Genomic DNA, 13974 nt, shown 5'->3' with positions numbered 1-13974 from the left:
AAGTGCTAGAAATTTCAGACAATCGTGAGTTTAAGTGTGTTGTATTCGTTGTTTGGGGCTGAGTATCCCTTGACCCTCTGCTCTAAGCATCATGTTCATGCCACCTTTCATTTGTGTCGTGTGTTGTATCACTTTTTTACTCATATTCTCTCCCTTCCATCAATGAAAAGATACGCAGACTTTGCGTATTAGAAAAAAAAGGCATGGAATGAACTCAAAAGGCGAATCTGATGCATAATCATTCAGGAAGCAATAACTAGCTGAATTTACTTACACTTTCGTCAACAACATCGTGGTTAATTATCAAATACTACTAACAATCACTGGTCTCGTACGCACTAGTCGATGTGCTAGTAGCTAGGAGAGAACTACAGCTTTGCTGAGGATCCAGAGCACGAGGGTCATCTCGAAGGCGAAGATGGTGTGGAGGAGGCCTCTGTCGAGCGTGAAGCCGAACAAGGTGATCCCGCCACTGTTGTGCCACAGGTACGTCACTGAGCACACACCAACAAACTTAATTGTTATGTTCAAAAAAAAACTTAATTGTTATATTAAGAAAAAATTCGATTGCTCTATTATTCCTTTATTATCGTCCTAAGAAAATAGTCTTGTTACCAAGAGCTTGTCTGCTTTTGTAGTCGCATCCTGCTCCGGGGAGCAACGGCGCCGTCAGAGCGACCGCGTCGATGTCGCTCGCCGACGTGCTGATGCCCGGTTTGCCGTGGTGCAGAGCGGCGGACACCATGCGCATGTGCCACTGGCTGGCGATGGACACGATCCTCTGGGCTCGGTGCGTGATCCTTGCCGCGCCGAACAGGCACATGAAGAACCCACTCAGCTGCACCGACGAACCAACCTGCAACAATGCAGCAATGCTTGTACTATTACTTATACAACAAGCATGTAGGAGTACTACTCGCTGATGGACACACGGTGGTGCGTACTACGTACCAGTAGGTCGCCGGAGTTGGCGAAGCTCTTGCCGTCCTTGGAGGAGAGGGCGACGAGCAGGGCGCCGAGCTGGCTGACGGTGATGGTGACGAGGCAGCAGATGATGAACACCCTGTACCGGTGGCTGGTGGCCAGCAGCTGCGTCCGGATGCGGCGGTGCTCAAGGAAGATCTCGTCGGCGGCGGCGCACGCCTCCGCGTCGAACATGTGGTAGATCCCCTCGAAGCGCAGGATCTGGAGCTCGCAGGTGAGGCGGAACAGCACGCACACCAGCAGGAACACCCCCGTGCGGTACACCCACGACGCCACCGTGGCCACCAGCGCCACCGCGCGCCACGGCACGTGCGGGAGCGGGAGCGGCGGCTCCACGCGCACGGTGGAGAAGAAGAAGACGGCCTTGTGCGCGGCCTCCACGCAGAGGGCCGGGACGAGCAGCGCTGCCAGGAGGCGGAACGCGCGGTCCAGCTCCCGCTCGTAGCGGCGGCGGACGAACGCGGTATCGTCGCGGAGCCCCCCGTCGAGGAACAGCAGCTGCCGGAGGCCGCCGCAGCGGCGGAAGAAGACGGCCAGCGTGACGAACGAGACGGCGGCGAGCCCCGACGCCGTGAGCGTGGCCACGCGGTTGAAGGTGACCGCGGACGCGGAGGCCGGGGACAGCGAAGTGTCGGCGCGGAGGGAGGCCGTGACAGCGGCGGGCACGGCGAGCGCCAGCGCGAGGAAGGCCGTGTACGAGGCGGCGCGCGCGGCGGGGGAGGAGTGGTCGAGCGCGCACCACTGCAGGAACACGCGGAAGCTGCGCAGCTCGTCGTGGATGACCGACTTGCTCCGCGCGTAGGCCGGGTCCAGGAGCAGCGGCTGCGATGGCCAGGACGTCGGGGTCCGCGGCGGAGACGGGTCCTCCAGCGAGCTCTGCTCCTCCTCGGACGCCATGTGTACGGGCTCCGGCTGGCCCACGCCGTGTCACCGCCGTAGGCGCTACTAACTCCGCTGACCCGCAGTTGGCCCGCGTCATGTAGTATATAGCAGCGCCCGTCGAGACCGGAGATGGACGGGGGCAAAGGAGAGGCGCGGGAGGGGAGCTCGTGACGATGGTTCACAAGGGCGGCAAGGCGCGTGACGCATATGAGCGCGCGGCAAGATGTGTGATTGAAAAGCTACGTGCAGAGACGAAGCTGGAAAGGCTCGCGGGCTGCATGGACACCGGGACTCACACGGGAAGGTGCTGGTCACCACCGGCCGGCCTCAGATTGTTGCCTGTGGCTGTGTACGAACGGAGTAGTTCTTGGTCAAATGTTGTGTCAAGTGTCAACGTGTGGCGGGGCGGCCGAACAACAGTGTTGGAGCACCTGGGCATGGACTGGTCTACTGTAGCATTTGTGGCTAGGAGCTCTGTCCATGTGATCTGAGTCAATGCCCTGAACAGATTTACGCAACAACAACAAAAAAAACACTTCATAAATAAATCAGTGTAAAATCTTCAGAACTTCAGGTACGTAGAAAATAAATCGAGTAAAATACATAGAACCACCACTTTCGTGTCATAACTCTCGGAAAACCACCACTTTACAAAACATGACACTTTGTACTGCATCGGAATTTTGATAGTGGCAAAAAACACTGAACACAGAAATGATCTCGTTTTGACGTGACCAATCGCGTGCGGGTCGACGGCGGAGACGGTGCGCCGCTAGCGGCTGGTAATGGCCGTTCGGAAGCGGCCGACTTGGCTCGGTCGAAAGCGGGCGACGCGGGCTGGTCGACGCGCTGGCTGGCTGGCTCGTTCGTCCCGTAGCCAGTCGGTCGGTGGGTCCGCTCTTTTTTTTCAGGTAGCCGTCGGTCGTTTGCAGCGTAGCCCTGGCCGTTCCGTTTCACATTGAATTCAGAACCCTCATCTTCCTTCTCACCGCATTCAGTACCGGTCACTTCGCTCGCACAGAAAATCACCACCGGTCCTCTCTCCTATCCTCTCGCATCACCACTGTCGGTGTCAAAACCGGCGGATCTTGGGTAGGGGGTCCCGAACTGTGCGTCTAAGGCGGATGGTAACAGGAGGCAGGGGACACGATGTTTTACCCAGGTTCGGGCCCTCTTGATGGAGGTAAAACCCTACGTCCTGCTTGATTTATTTTTGATGATATGGGTAGTACAAGAGTTGATCTACCACGAGATCGGAGAGGCTAAGCCCTACAAGCTAGCCTATGGTATGATTGTATGTTGTCCTACGGACTAAAACCCTCCGGATTATATAGACACCGGATGGGGCTAGGGTTACACAAGGTCGGTTACAAAGGAGGAGATATACATATCCGTATTGCCTAGCTTGCCTTCCACGCCAAGTAGAGTCCCATCCGAACACGGGACGAAGTCTTCAATCTTGTATCTTCATAGTTCAACAGTCCGGCCAAAGTATATAGTCCGGCTGTCCGGAGACCCCCTAATCCAGGACTCCCTCAGTAGCCCCTGAACCAGGCTTCAATGACGATGAGTCTGGCGCGTAGTGTTGTCTTTGCCATTGCAAGGCGGGTTCCTCCTCCGAATACACCACGGAAGAATTTGAATACAAGGATAGTGTCCGACCCTGCAAAATAACTTCCACATACCACCGTAGAGAGAATAATATTACCACAAATCTAATCTGCTGACACGTTTTGGCAGCATGACATCACACCACGGCCCGGTAATTATTTGAACCGTTTTTCTTTAACCAGCCCCGCACATAACGCGAGGCGGTTTCTTGACACGTCTTGTCAAAGCAGAGTTCGTGTTCCCCTTATTACGAGATTCTCATCAATACGGACGTGGGTAACCCAACCGCGCCATCAATTACGGCGCTTGGGGGATAAGCGAGTTTTACCAGACTAGTGGGGGTGCATAGTTTAGTCCGCCCTTATAAAGGGATAAGATCTCACATTTTTCTACCCACGCCTTCTTCCTCATTGCTCATCCATTCTCGCGCACTCGAGCTCCAGCGCCCAAGTCCGCATCCTCCTCCCCAACTCTCTCCGAACATGTCCGGAGCGGGAGGCAAGTGGATGGCCTCCTCCGTCATGGAGGGGCACATCAAAAAGTTACGTGGAGCCGGATACTTAGCCGCGGACGTCGCGCACCGGCTTCCAGCCGCGGGGCAGGTCGCCCCTACCCCGGAACCTCATGAAAGGGTGGTTTTCCTCCCCCACTTCGTCTGCGGATTGGGGTTTCCCCTCCATCCATTCGTCCGCGGCCTCATGTTCTACTACGGGCTGGACTTTCATGATCTGGCCCCGAATTTCATCCTCAACATCTTGGCGTTCATCGTCGTGTGCGAGGCTTTCCTCCGCATCCGGCCCCACTTCGGCCTATGGTTGAAGACCTTCAATATCAAACCGAAGGTTGTAGGCGGCCAACAAGCAGAATGCGGCGGAGCCATGGTGGGAAAAATGCCCAACGTTGCATGGCTCGAGGGCTCCTTCGTGGAGACCGTAAAGGGGTGGCAATCGGGGTGGTTCTACATCACCGAGCCGCGCGACACCAACTGGGTGGCGGCCCCCGAGTTTCGATCCGGAATCCCCATGCGGCTCACTTCCTGGAAGGAGAAGGGCCTGTCCTGGGGTTCATCGGTGGAGCTGGACGGACTCCAGAAGTGTATCCAGAACATGACAAGCAAGAAACTTAAGCTTGTCAACATAGTCCAGGTCATGCTCTTTCGCCGGATCCTCCCGTGTCAACAACGGGATTTCAACTTATGGGAGTTCGACCCGGCCCGGCACCAGACTCTAAGCGAGCTCTTCGACACGACGCACAAAGACGTCTGGAGGGTGCTGTTCAAGGGCGCCGAGGTCCCTCCCTCTCTCACCGAGGACCGCAGGCTAAGCGCGAAGCGCCCTGCGAATCCGGTAAGTTCTGTACATCTGGTAGGATATTTATTTCCCATAGCTTAACCATGTGCAGGGTCTGAGCTCCCATGCCTTTAACAAGACTGGGTGGAGGCATCGGAGCAGATTGACTGTCCGGCCCCTCTGCCCGAAGACACTGCGGACGCTCTCCTGACGGAGATGCGGACTCCAGCTCCTTATGAGGTGCGGATAAGACCAAGAAGAAGGCCAAGGGAACCTGAAGGGGTTCCCAGCGCCAGGTGGTATCGGACTCATCGTCCGATAACTCCGAGACGCACTCCTCCCACGAAAACGAGGAGGAGGAAGATGAAGATGCTCCCCCTCCGGCCGGGGGAGACAAGAAAAGGAAGGCCGCCCAATTGAGGAGGCTGAAGGGTCCAAGAAAGGAAGGACTCTCCTTCCGGACTGCTCCACCACCGCCGCCGAAGGCGAAGACGAGTGGCTGCTCAGGGCCAAGCCCCTGGCGAAGTCGTAAGTATTCGAATACCAGAGTAACTCATAGCATACCTTTGTCGCACTGCTTCTCCTAACGCCGAATATGATTATGCAGACCGCCCCAAGCCCGTATCGACGTATCCTCATCGGACGGTTCCTTGGACTCGTCGGATATGGATAGCGATCCAGTTCCGACCGCCTCCTCCCCTTGCCCTACGGATAATGCCGAGGTATTGTCTCAAGGGGCACCGAGACGGGGGGAGACAGTCCCAGAGGCGCCTCAAAGCGACCTTCCGGACTCCAGGAGCAAAGGGAGCAAGGCTCCCGGGGACTCCAAGTTCGGCTCTCAGCCGAACACCGCGCCGGAACCTCCAGTGGTTCCGGACTCGGGCAGGCGGCCCCCTTCCAAAAGGGGTAAGACGCCCGTGCCGGTGACCTCTATCCATCCAGAGGCACCGGACAACCTGCTGGGAGCGCTTCGCGGCGCTTCCATCGACGAAGAGCACTGCACTATTATGAGTGCGGTGATCAAGAAGGTTCAGTCCGCCAAGAGAGGACTGACTGAAGCCTGTGCCGGCCTTCTAACAGGCTTTGAGATAAGTATTTAAAATATAGGAAAAATATTACCGCATAGACAGTAGCCCCTGATGCTCTGTTTGGCGTTCACAAAGAAAAACCGAATAGAGGATCAAATAATATCTGCAGGAGTCTAATATAAGTATGTCTGTATACGTATGCAGGCTTCGCTGCTGACCTCTGCTGCACTGACTACGGAGGTCGCCGCACTGAAGCAGGACCTCGAGGGGTCCGAGAAAGAGCTCGACCTTGCCAAGAGGCAGATCGAGGAGAACAAAGGTAAGTAATACCTTGTCTATATATAAAAAGAAAATGTGGTTGCGAAATGACAGGATCACCATGAATGTGCCAGGGGCCACGACCGAAGTGGCGACCCTAAAGCAAGCGCTCTCCGAGGCCAAAGACAAAGCGGCCAAGGAGCGCACTGAGCGGGAAAAGCAAGAGGCACGGGTGGGCGAGGTGCAGCAAGAGCTCCAAGCTCTCGTGACGAAGCACGAGGCGTTGGAGCTTGACTCGAAGACGCGAGAGTCTGAGCTTGCCGCGGCCCTCGAGAGCGCAAAGAATGCCAAGGCTGAAGCCCAAAAGGCCCTCCAGGAAATTGAGGCGATGAGGAAGATAGCGGCGGGTAAGGCATTCAATATGCAAAGCAAGCATGTGAAAGTAAATTACTTGTTACTTACCCAAGTCCGGAGCTCTCCAGGAGCATTCGCAGATTTGCCCCGCGGCGTATCGGACGCCGCGAAGTTTTACCAAGCCGAGGAGGGAAGCTCGACAGAGAAGCTGTTCTGGTCTCAGTATACTGGGACCGAACACCCGATGCCTATGAGCGACCAGCTGAAGCAACTGGTCGAGCTGCACAAGGCGGCCGAACAGGCCATGAGGGGCCTTATAGTCCGGATGTGGCCTGGTGACTCCCTTCCCAACAGCTACTTTGGCCTGGTGAGGCGGCTTATGGATGCCTGTCCACAGTTGGAGGCCATAAAGCGGTCAGTTTGCATCGAGGGTGCACGCCGGGCCTTTGCCCGTGCGAAGGTGCACTGGGCCAAGATGGACGCTGAGAAGCTGGTGAAGGAGGGGCCGCCGCAGGACAAGGAGCATCGCCACCCCGAGATGTATTATGAGGGTGTCCTGAAGGGTGCCCGTCTTGTAGCGGACGAGTGTGCGAAAGATGTAATATTTGAATGAACTTGTTCGTGTGATCCTCTAGTATGAAAACTTGTTCATGTGCGCTATGCAACGCTTGTTTGAATTTAAAATATTACCTTCTGTTCAGCTGTTTATCAAATCTGGGAGATGGCTAGTCGTCGGCTTCTGCCCCCATGCCACGAGTGATGGGGTGTTCGGGATAAACCCGAGCACTCTTTTTCCCATTTTTGGGTCCTTCGAGGGAGGTGCTTAGCACAACGAACAAGGAAATCGGACTATAATGCTTTATCACTCTCACTTAGCCATAGAATTCTATAATTTTAAATTTTGGCGAAGCCCCTAGTATTCGGAAGGCCGAATTCGGGGCGCTATACACGGCTTAAGCCGGACAAAGCCTACTCCTCGCTCTAAGCGACATAAGTCTTTAGGGACTCGAAACCTCTCGAACAGCGACCAGTCTCTCGCCTTATCATGACAGTCAGTTTTAGCTTTCTCTACTGAGGTGCTTAGCCCAGCTGAACCGGGGCACAATCGCAGTAGTTCTCCCAGTGCTACCTTAGCCGATATAGCGGAACGTAAGGTACCAAAACATGGGAGCCGGGCAAACCCAACTATCACTATAGGAATCAGCTAATTTGTCGTCAGTACTGCACTTTGCCGTCAGCTTTTCATCGTGGCAGACGGCAAAGACATACTTTGCCGTCTGTGGCTGACGGCAAAGGACAACCGACGGCAAAGACATACTTTGTCGTCTGTTTTTGTTTTGTTGACGGCAAAAGCATACTTTGCCGTCTGTGTTTTTTCCATCTGACGGCAAAGACAGATGTTAGCTGATGGCAAAGATTCAAAGACGGTAAAATGTATGCAGGTGACGGTGGGAAAACGGGAGCCCGTCTTTGCCGTCTTTGCGTACTGGGGCCGACGACAAAGGCCATATGGGCCACTGGGCCTCGGCGCTCTGGCCCACCAGCCTAGCCGACTGAGGAGGCAAAGCCTCTGCCCGAGCCGGCCCTCACCCTCTCTCTCATTCTCTCCTCTCTGCCCGATTCCCCTGGTCGCCTCCCCCCCACGCCCGTCGCCGCCAGCCCGAAACCCTAGCTCCCTCCCTCGCACGCTCAGATCCGACCACCCTCCCTCACTCTTCGCGCTCAGATCCGCCCTCCCTCCCTCACTCTTCGCACTAGAAACCCTAGCCGCCGGGCCATGGTGACAGACGGCGACGACGACGACGGTGGCTACCTTGACGACGGCGGTATGGTGTTACTCCCCATATCTTCTCCGACTCTTTCTTTGATCCCCCGTCTCTCGTCGTCTCTGTAGGTGCGGCCAGCAGCAGAAGCACCACCATGCCCTCCCTTCCTCCAACCCTAGCGATCCGGCCATGTTGGCGGCAGCCAGATCCGTGCCGGGACAGGACCTGCTTGTGCTCGTGAGGAGAGGCACGCCATCGAGCAGCTCGTCAAGGACATGTATGACCCTTCCCTTCCCTTCGTTCTATGCAGTTAATCCAAGGGTTATATGTTCTATATTGGAGTACTCTGCATTCAAATTATTTCCTGTGTTATATTATGAGTTTGATGTTCTTAAAATATGTATTCTCAATAATAGTACAAAATACATGTCTATGCTCCCATGGATCCAGGAAGTATAAGATGAAATCGATAATCTCCAATTGGTTTCATTATTGCTGTCCCAGTCCTCATGAGCGGATAATCTTTCTACAACGAGTAGATGGGGGTACATGGTTTGGGTTGCTCTACAGAACTGAAATAGTTTTCCGATTACACACTTTATCAAAACCGAGACACGGGTAGGCTCTGGGTTGTGCCATCACATTAGTGAAAATAGATGTACAATGCCAATTAGTATTTTGTTTGTTGCTTCATCATCCCTCACAGACTTTCAGGTTTGGTATTCCTGCTTTGTTGCTTCATCATCCCTCACAGACTTTCAGGTTTGCTATTCCTGCTTTTATGATATACTTAATGATTTTGGAAGGATCTATGCGATCGAAACAGATGCCTTGTTCTCATCATGATATGCTGTGAGGCAATTCCTTGCCATTGGCCATGCTAGGTCGTTATTATCTATGCACATAGGAGGCTTCTGTTTTTTTATATATTTATGGGCTGATTAATTATGGGCTTTGGGGTTAGTATCCTTTTGGAAAATGCACTGTATTTCAATTCCTGTTTTGTATCATTCAAGATTCTTCCTTTGATGTTATTTTGCTGCTGGTCACGCTCCTAATGGCATTTGTTAATACATGTATCCATGGTTTTCTTGTGTTATGATTTATCTTTCCTACAGCCAACACATTTTTTCTCTTGGCCGACTTGCTGCTTGCATACATGACAGATATGCATCCATGGTGAAGTTACTATATAAGTATAGGGTCAAGCACTGCCCCGACATACATCCTATTTTGAGTTTTTCCTCAAAGTCCCATGGCCATGTTGCTAGTAGAGTTGGAAGGTATATACTGCTGTGATCTTACTTCTATATGGCCATGTAAACCTCACTGCTTTGCACTTTTTTGATAAACCGGTATATGAGTTTGTAACTTCTTTCTCTTCTCTCTTGAACTGTTTATTTGTAGCACCACCCTTGATTTTGAAATTGGAGAAGGAAGATGGATAACAGAGTTCAGTACAGTAAGGATGCTCTACAATATAGGAATCCAGGTGAATATTCTTGCTTCTAAGGTCTCCTGTGTTGGATGTGTTCTCAGTTTGCCTCTTTATTTCTCCTTTTGCCTCTGCACTACTGCCAAAACTTTATTTATTTATCTCCTTGAGTGAAATAATAATAGAAGATAGTATTAACTACTGATTCAAGCAGTAATGGGTATGAAGCAAATGACTCTTGCATATGTTCACTGTTTGTCCAATACAAAAGCTAGAATATGAATTGTTGCGACAAAATTGTAGTTGATACTATTTGATAACATGCAGCAACCATGGATTCAAGATCATGTAATCTTAGTCTACTTTTCATCTCATGCAACAGTTAAACTAGTTTGTGTACGATTCGTGTTGCATGTTATTACATAACCAGTTATCTTAATATTCTTATTTGTTTTACTATTTTGAAAGTTTTTCTTTGGGCTTCTGATTTCTCAAGATTTAGATGATAAGGGGGTGTCTTATTCAGAGTGTGAAGTGCTTGACAAGTTTATTTGTTTGACAAAAAATGGCTTTGGTATGATGAATGATGCTCTCGAGTCCGAATCTATTTGATACGATGAATTTCTAAGTCTAAACCTTTTTCCTTTTTGGTTAATTGCTGCGGGTGGGCGCTATCCATGAACAAAATAGACAAGGACGATGAGCAATACACGACCCCATGGCCGAGCTGACGACCAACCACCAGGGAAGGTCGATCCCTCCCTCTCGACTATGTTTTATTTCCCCAACTTATGCATGCTCTACTCTGGTTTGTATTCTTGTGGTTGATATACTTCTTGATTGAATTGTATGAGGCCACTAGGTTCCTCTCATGTTGCTCTTTTTCCTGATGAGCTGTTGTACATGTATGTGGCTAGTTCAGATTTTGTTCTAACAAATATTTAATTTGCTCCTGCTGCTCTGCATGTAAATACTTGCTCCTGTTTTGCATGTCATGTTTGCTCCTGCTAAATGATGTGTACTAGGAGCTGTTCATGTACTAGGAGGAGCTGTTTTACATGTCATATTTATTCCTGTACTAGGCTAGTTCAGATTTGGTGTCAACAGGTTCTTGTCTATTAGGATGATGTTATATGCTTGACAAGTTTATTTGACTGACAAAAAATGCCTTTAGTATGATGAATGATGCTCTCGAGTCTGAATCTATTTGATATGATGAATCTAAGTCTGAACCTCTTTCTTGTTTGGTTAATTACAGTGGACATGTGAATAAGGGATGGAGTAGCAACGTTGATTGGTTGCACGGAGCTACAGTCAACCTGATGTGGTGTTTTAATCTCCTTGACATAGAGAGTAGTTGTGTGTGGTTTCCTTTCGAGTAGCATAGTTGGAGTTTAGCATGTGTGTGTAGAGCTGATGGTTGTGAGGCTAATTCCGAGAGTAGTACATGACTGGAAGATGCCCAGCTAGATGTGATACTTTGTGATGGTTTAATATACTTTGTGATCTCATATGCAACACTTTGTGATACCTTATGATATATATATGGACATTTGTTATGGTTTGTTTTGTTTCTATGGAACATTGTTGTTATATTTGTGATATATATGGTCTATTGAATTGTTGAGATAAATTTCTTTAAAAAAAATCTGTACAGAATTTTGCCGTCAGCAAATGAGTACTTTGCCATCTGTCTGCTGATGGCAAAGTGCTCAGATCTTTTCCGTCTGTAGATTGACTGCTATTGACGGCAAAGTGCTCAGCTTTTTGCCGTCCAGAGGTTGACGACAAAGTATATGACGTCGTCCATTAGGGTGTCAGTCAAGTGCTTTTCTTTGCCGTCAGGCTATAACGGCTGACGGTGAAGTGTGAAAACTGACGGCAAAGCCTTTGCCGTCAGCCTGATAGAAAGCTGACGGCAAAGTATGGCTTTGCCGATTTACCATTTGCCGACACACTTTGCCGTCAGCTGCTGACGACAAACTGTTTGCCGTCATGTTTTCTGTCTTTGCCATCTGTGAAGCACAGACGGCAAATTACCTGATTCCTGTAGTGTATTGGCCCAAGACATGATTCGGAGCTGATGCATATAATGCTATAAGTTCGGGGTGCCGCTCTGTCGAAAGTGTTCGGACTTCTCATGCCGTATTATGGGGTATGCTTAAGCCCCTGGCGTATTGGCCGTACCAGAGTGTACGGGTGCTGAATGTCATGAATGAACATATATATATATAAGAAGAATAGAGAATGCGATAATAGTCTAGCGCTATGCATTGTTTATTCAAAAAGGTGCGTTAAAGCAGAATGATACAAGTAGTGCGATAAGCAAAAAGTAGGACTATTTGACATGTCCCCTCCAAGGGCAACCTGAGGAATGGTATGTAAAGCAGGTATTTCACTCGTTGTCAGAGACCACCTGGGAGTTCCGTGGTGCGACGTAGCTTTCTGCCTCCTTGGTTGTTGCATCGTGTGTCCGGCAACCGTACTGCCGGACGGGGTTTCCAGAGATTAAAGTCCTGAAAGAGAGAAAAAAATAATAAGGCGGGAAGCCCCTAGTGCGGTTGAGCCGCGTCTTGGGGCGTGCCGTAGTCGTGCCCCCCTCCCCACCTGTGCCCATGGTATTTTCAATGCGTAATTATGTACGCGGGGCACAGATTTTGCCGTTTGGCTGGGACTGGGGTGGGGGCCGCATTGCTATGCGAGCTCGGAACGTGCCAGGCGGTCTTGCTGCCGATTACTCTGGGCGCGCTTGAAGGAGTCTGGGTCTTTAATCACCGAACTAGTGGATTGCCTTAAGAGGCTGCTTTGTGCTTCTGCTGCGAGGGCCGCAGTGTGCTCCTCCATGCGGAGAGAGCGCTCTGTGTTTCCATTGACTGTGATGACCCCCCGAGCTCCTGGCATCTTGAGCTTGAGGTACGCATAATGCGGTACCGCATTGAATCTCGCAAATGTGGTTCGCCCGAGCAGTGCATGATAGCCACTGCGGAACGGGACTATATCGAAGATTAACTCCTCGCTTCGGAAGTTATCCGGGGATCCGAAGACCACTTCCAGCGTTACTGAGCCCGTGCAATGGGCCTCTACACCTGGTAGGACGCCTTTGAAGGTTGTTTTTGTGGGTTTGATCCTTGAGGGGTCTATACCCATTTTGCGCACTGTGTCCTGATAAAGCAGGTTCAGGCCGCTGCCGCCATCCATAAGGACTCGAGTGACGTGAAATCCGTCAATGATTGGGTCTAGGACCAGTGCGGCGAATCCGCCATGACGGATACTAGTGGGGTGGTCCCTACGATCGAAGGTGATCGGACAAGAGGACCATGGGTTGAACTTTGGGGCGACTGGCTCCAACGCATATACGTCCCTTAGCGCACGCTTCCGCTCCCTCTTGGGAATATGGGTTGCGTATATCATGTTCACCGTCCGCACTTGTGGGGGGAACCTCTTCTGTCCTCCGGTGTTCGTGAAGGAAATATGCCCTAGAGGCAATAATAAAGTTATTATTTATTTCCTTCTATCATGATAAATGTTTATTATTCATGCTAGAATTGTATTAACCGGAAACATAATACATGTGTGAATACATAGACAAAAAGAGTGTCACTAGTATGCCTCTACTTGACTAGCTCGTTGATCAAAGATGGTTATGTTTCCTAACCATAGACATGAGTTGTCATTTGATTAATGGGATCACATCATTAGGAGAATGATGTGATTGACATGACCCATTCCATTAGCTTAGCACACGATCATTTAGTATGTTGCTATTGCTTTCTTCATGACTTATACATGCTCCTATGACTATGAGATTATGCAACTCCCGTTTATTGGAGGAACACTTTGTGTGCTACCAAACGTCACAACTTAAATGGGTGATTATAAAGGTGCTCTATAGGTGTCTCCGAAGGTACTTGTTGGGTTGGCGTATTTCGAGATTAGGATTTGTCACTCCGATTGTCGGAGAGGTATCTCTAGGCCCTCTCGGCAATGCACATCACTTAAAGCCTTGCAAGCATTGCAACTAATGAGTTAGTTGCGGGATGATGTATTACAGAACGACTAAAGAGACTTGTCGGTAACGAGATTGAACTAGGTATTGAGATACCGACGATCGAATCTCGGGCAAGTAACATACCGATGCCAAAGGGAACAACGTATGTTGTTATGTGGTTTGACCGATAAAGATCTTCGTAGAATATGTAGGAGCCAATATGAGCATCCAGGTTCCACTATTGGTTATTGACCGGAGACGTGTCTCGGTCATGTCTACACAGTTCTCGAACCCGTAGGGTCCGCACGCTTAACTTTATGATGACAATTTTATTATGAGTTTATATGTTTTGATGTACCGAAGGTTGTTTGGAGTCCCG

General features: G+C 50.5%; 1 protein-coding gene across 2 annotated transcripts; it reads right to left on the bottom strand.

Moving 5' to 3' along the window:
* Window positions 1-209: 209 nt before the first annotated feature.
* Window positions 210-1965, bottom strand: LOC125524427. Of its 2 annotated transcripts, XM_048689482.1 has the most exons (4): window positions 1857-1965; window positions 952-1805; window positions 616-856; window positions 210-494 (listed from the first exon to the last, which is right to left on the bottom strand). In XM_048689482.1, the coding sequence occupies exons 1-4, from the start codon at window positions 1879-1881 to the stop codon at window positions 358-360; spliced, it is 1257 nt and encodes a 418-aa protein (XP_048545439.1). In that variant the 5' UTR covers window positions 1882-1965; the 3' UTR covers window positions 210-357. The 2 variants fall into 2 exon arrangements, with proteins under 2 accessions (XP_048545439.1, XP_048545438.1); XM_048689481.1 differs by having other exon boundaries at window positions 952-1961.
* Window positions 1966-13974: the final 12009 nt, after the last annotated feature.

This window comes from Triticum urartu, chromosome 7, assembly GCF_003073215.2.
Source record: "Triticum urartu cultivar G1812 chromosome 7, Tu2.1, whole genome shotgun sequence".
NCBI lineage: Eukaryota > Viridiplantae > Streptophyta > Magnoliopsida > Poales > Poaceae > Triticum > Triticum urartu.
Note: the sequence above shows the minus strand (reverse complement) of the source record. Positions and strands in the feature narration are given on the sequence as shown.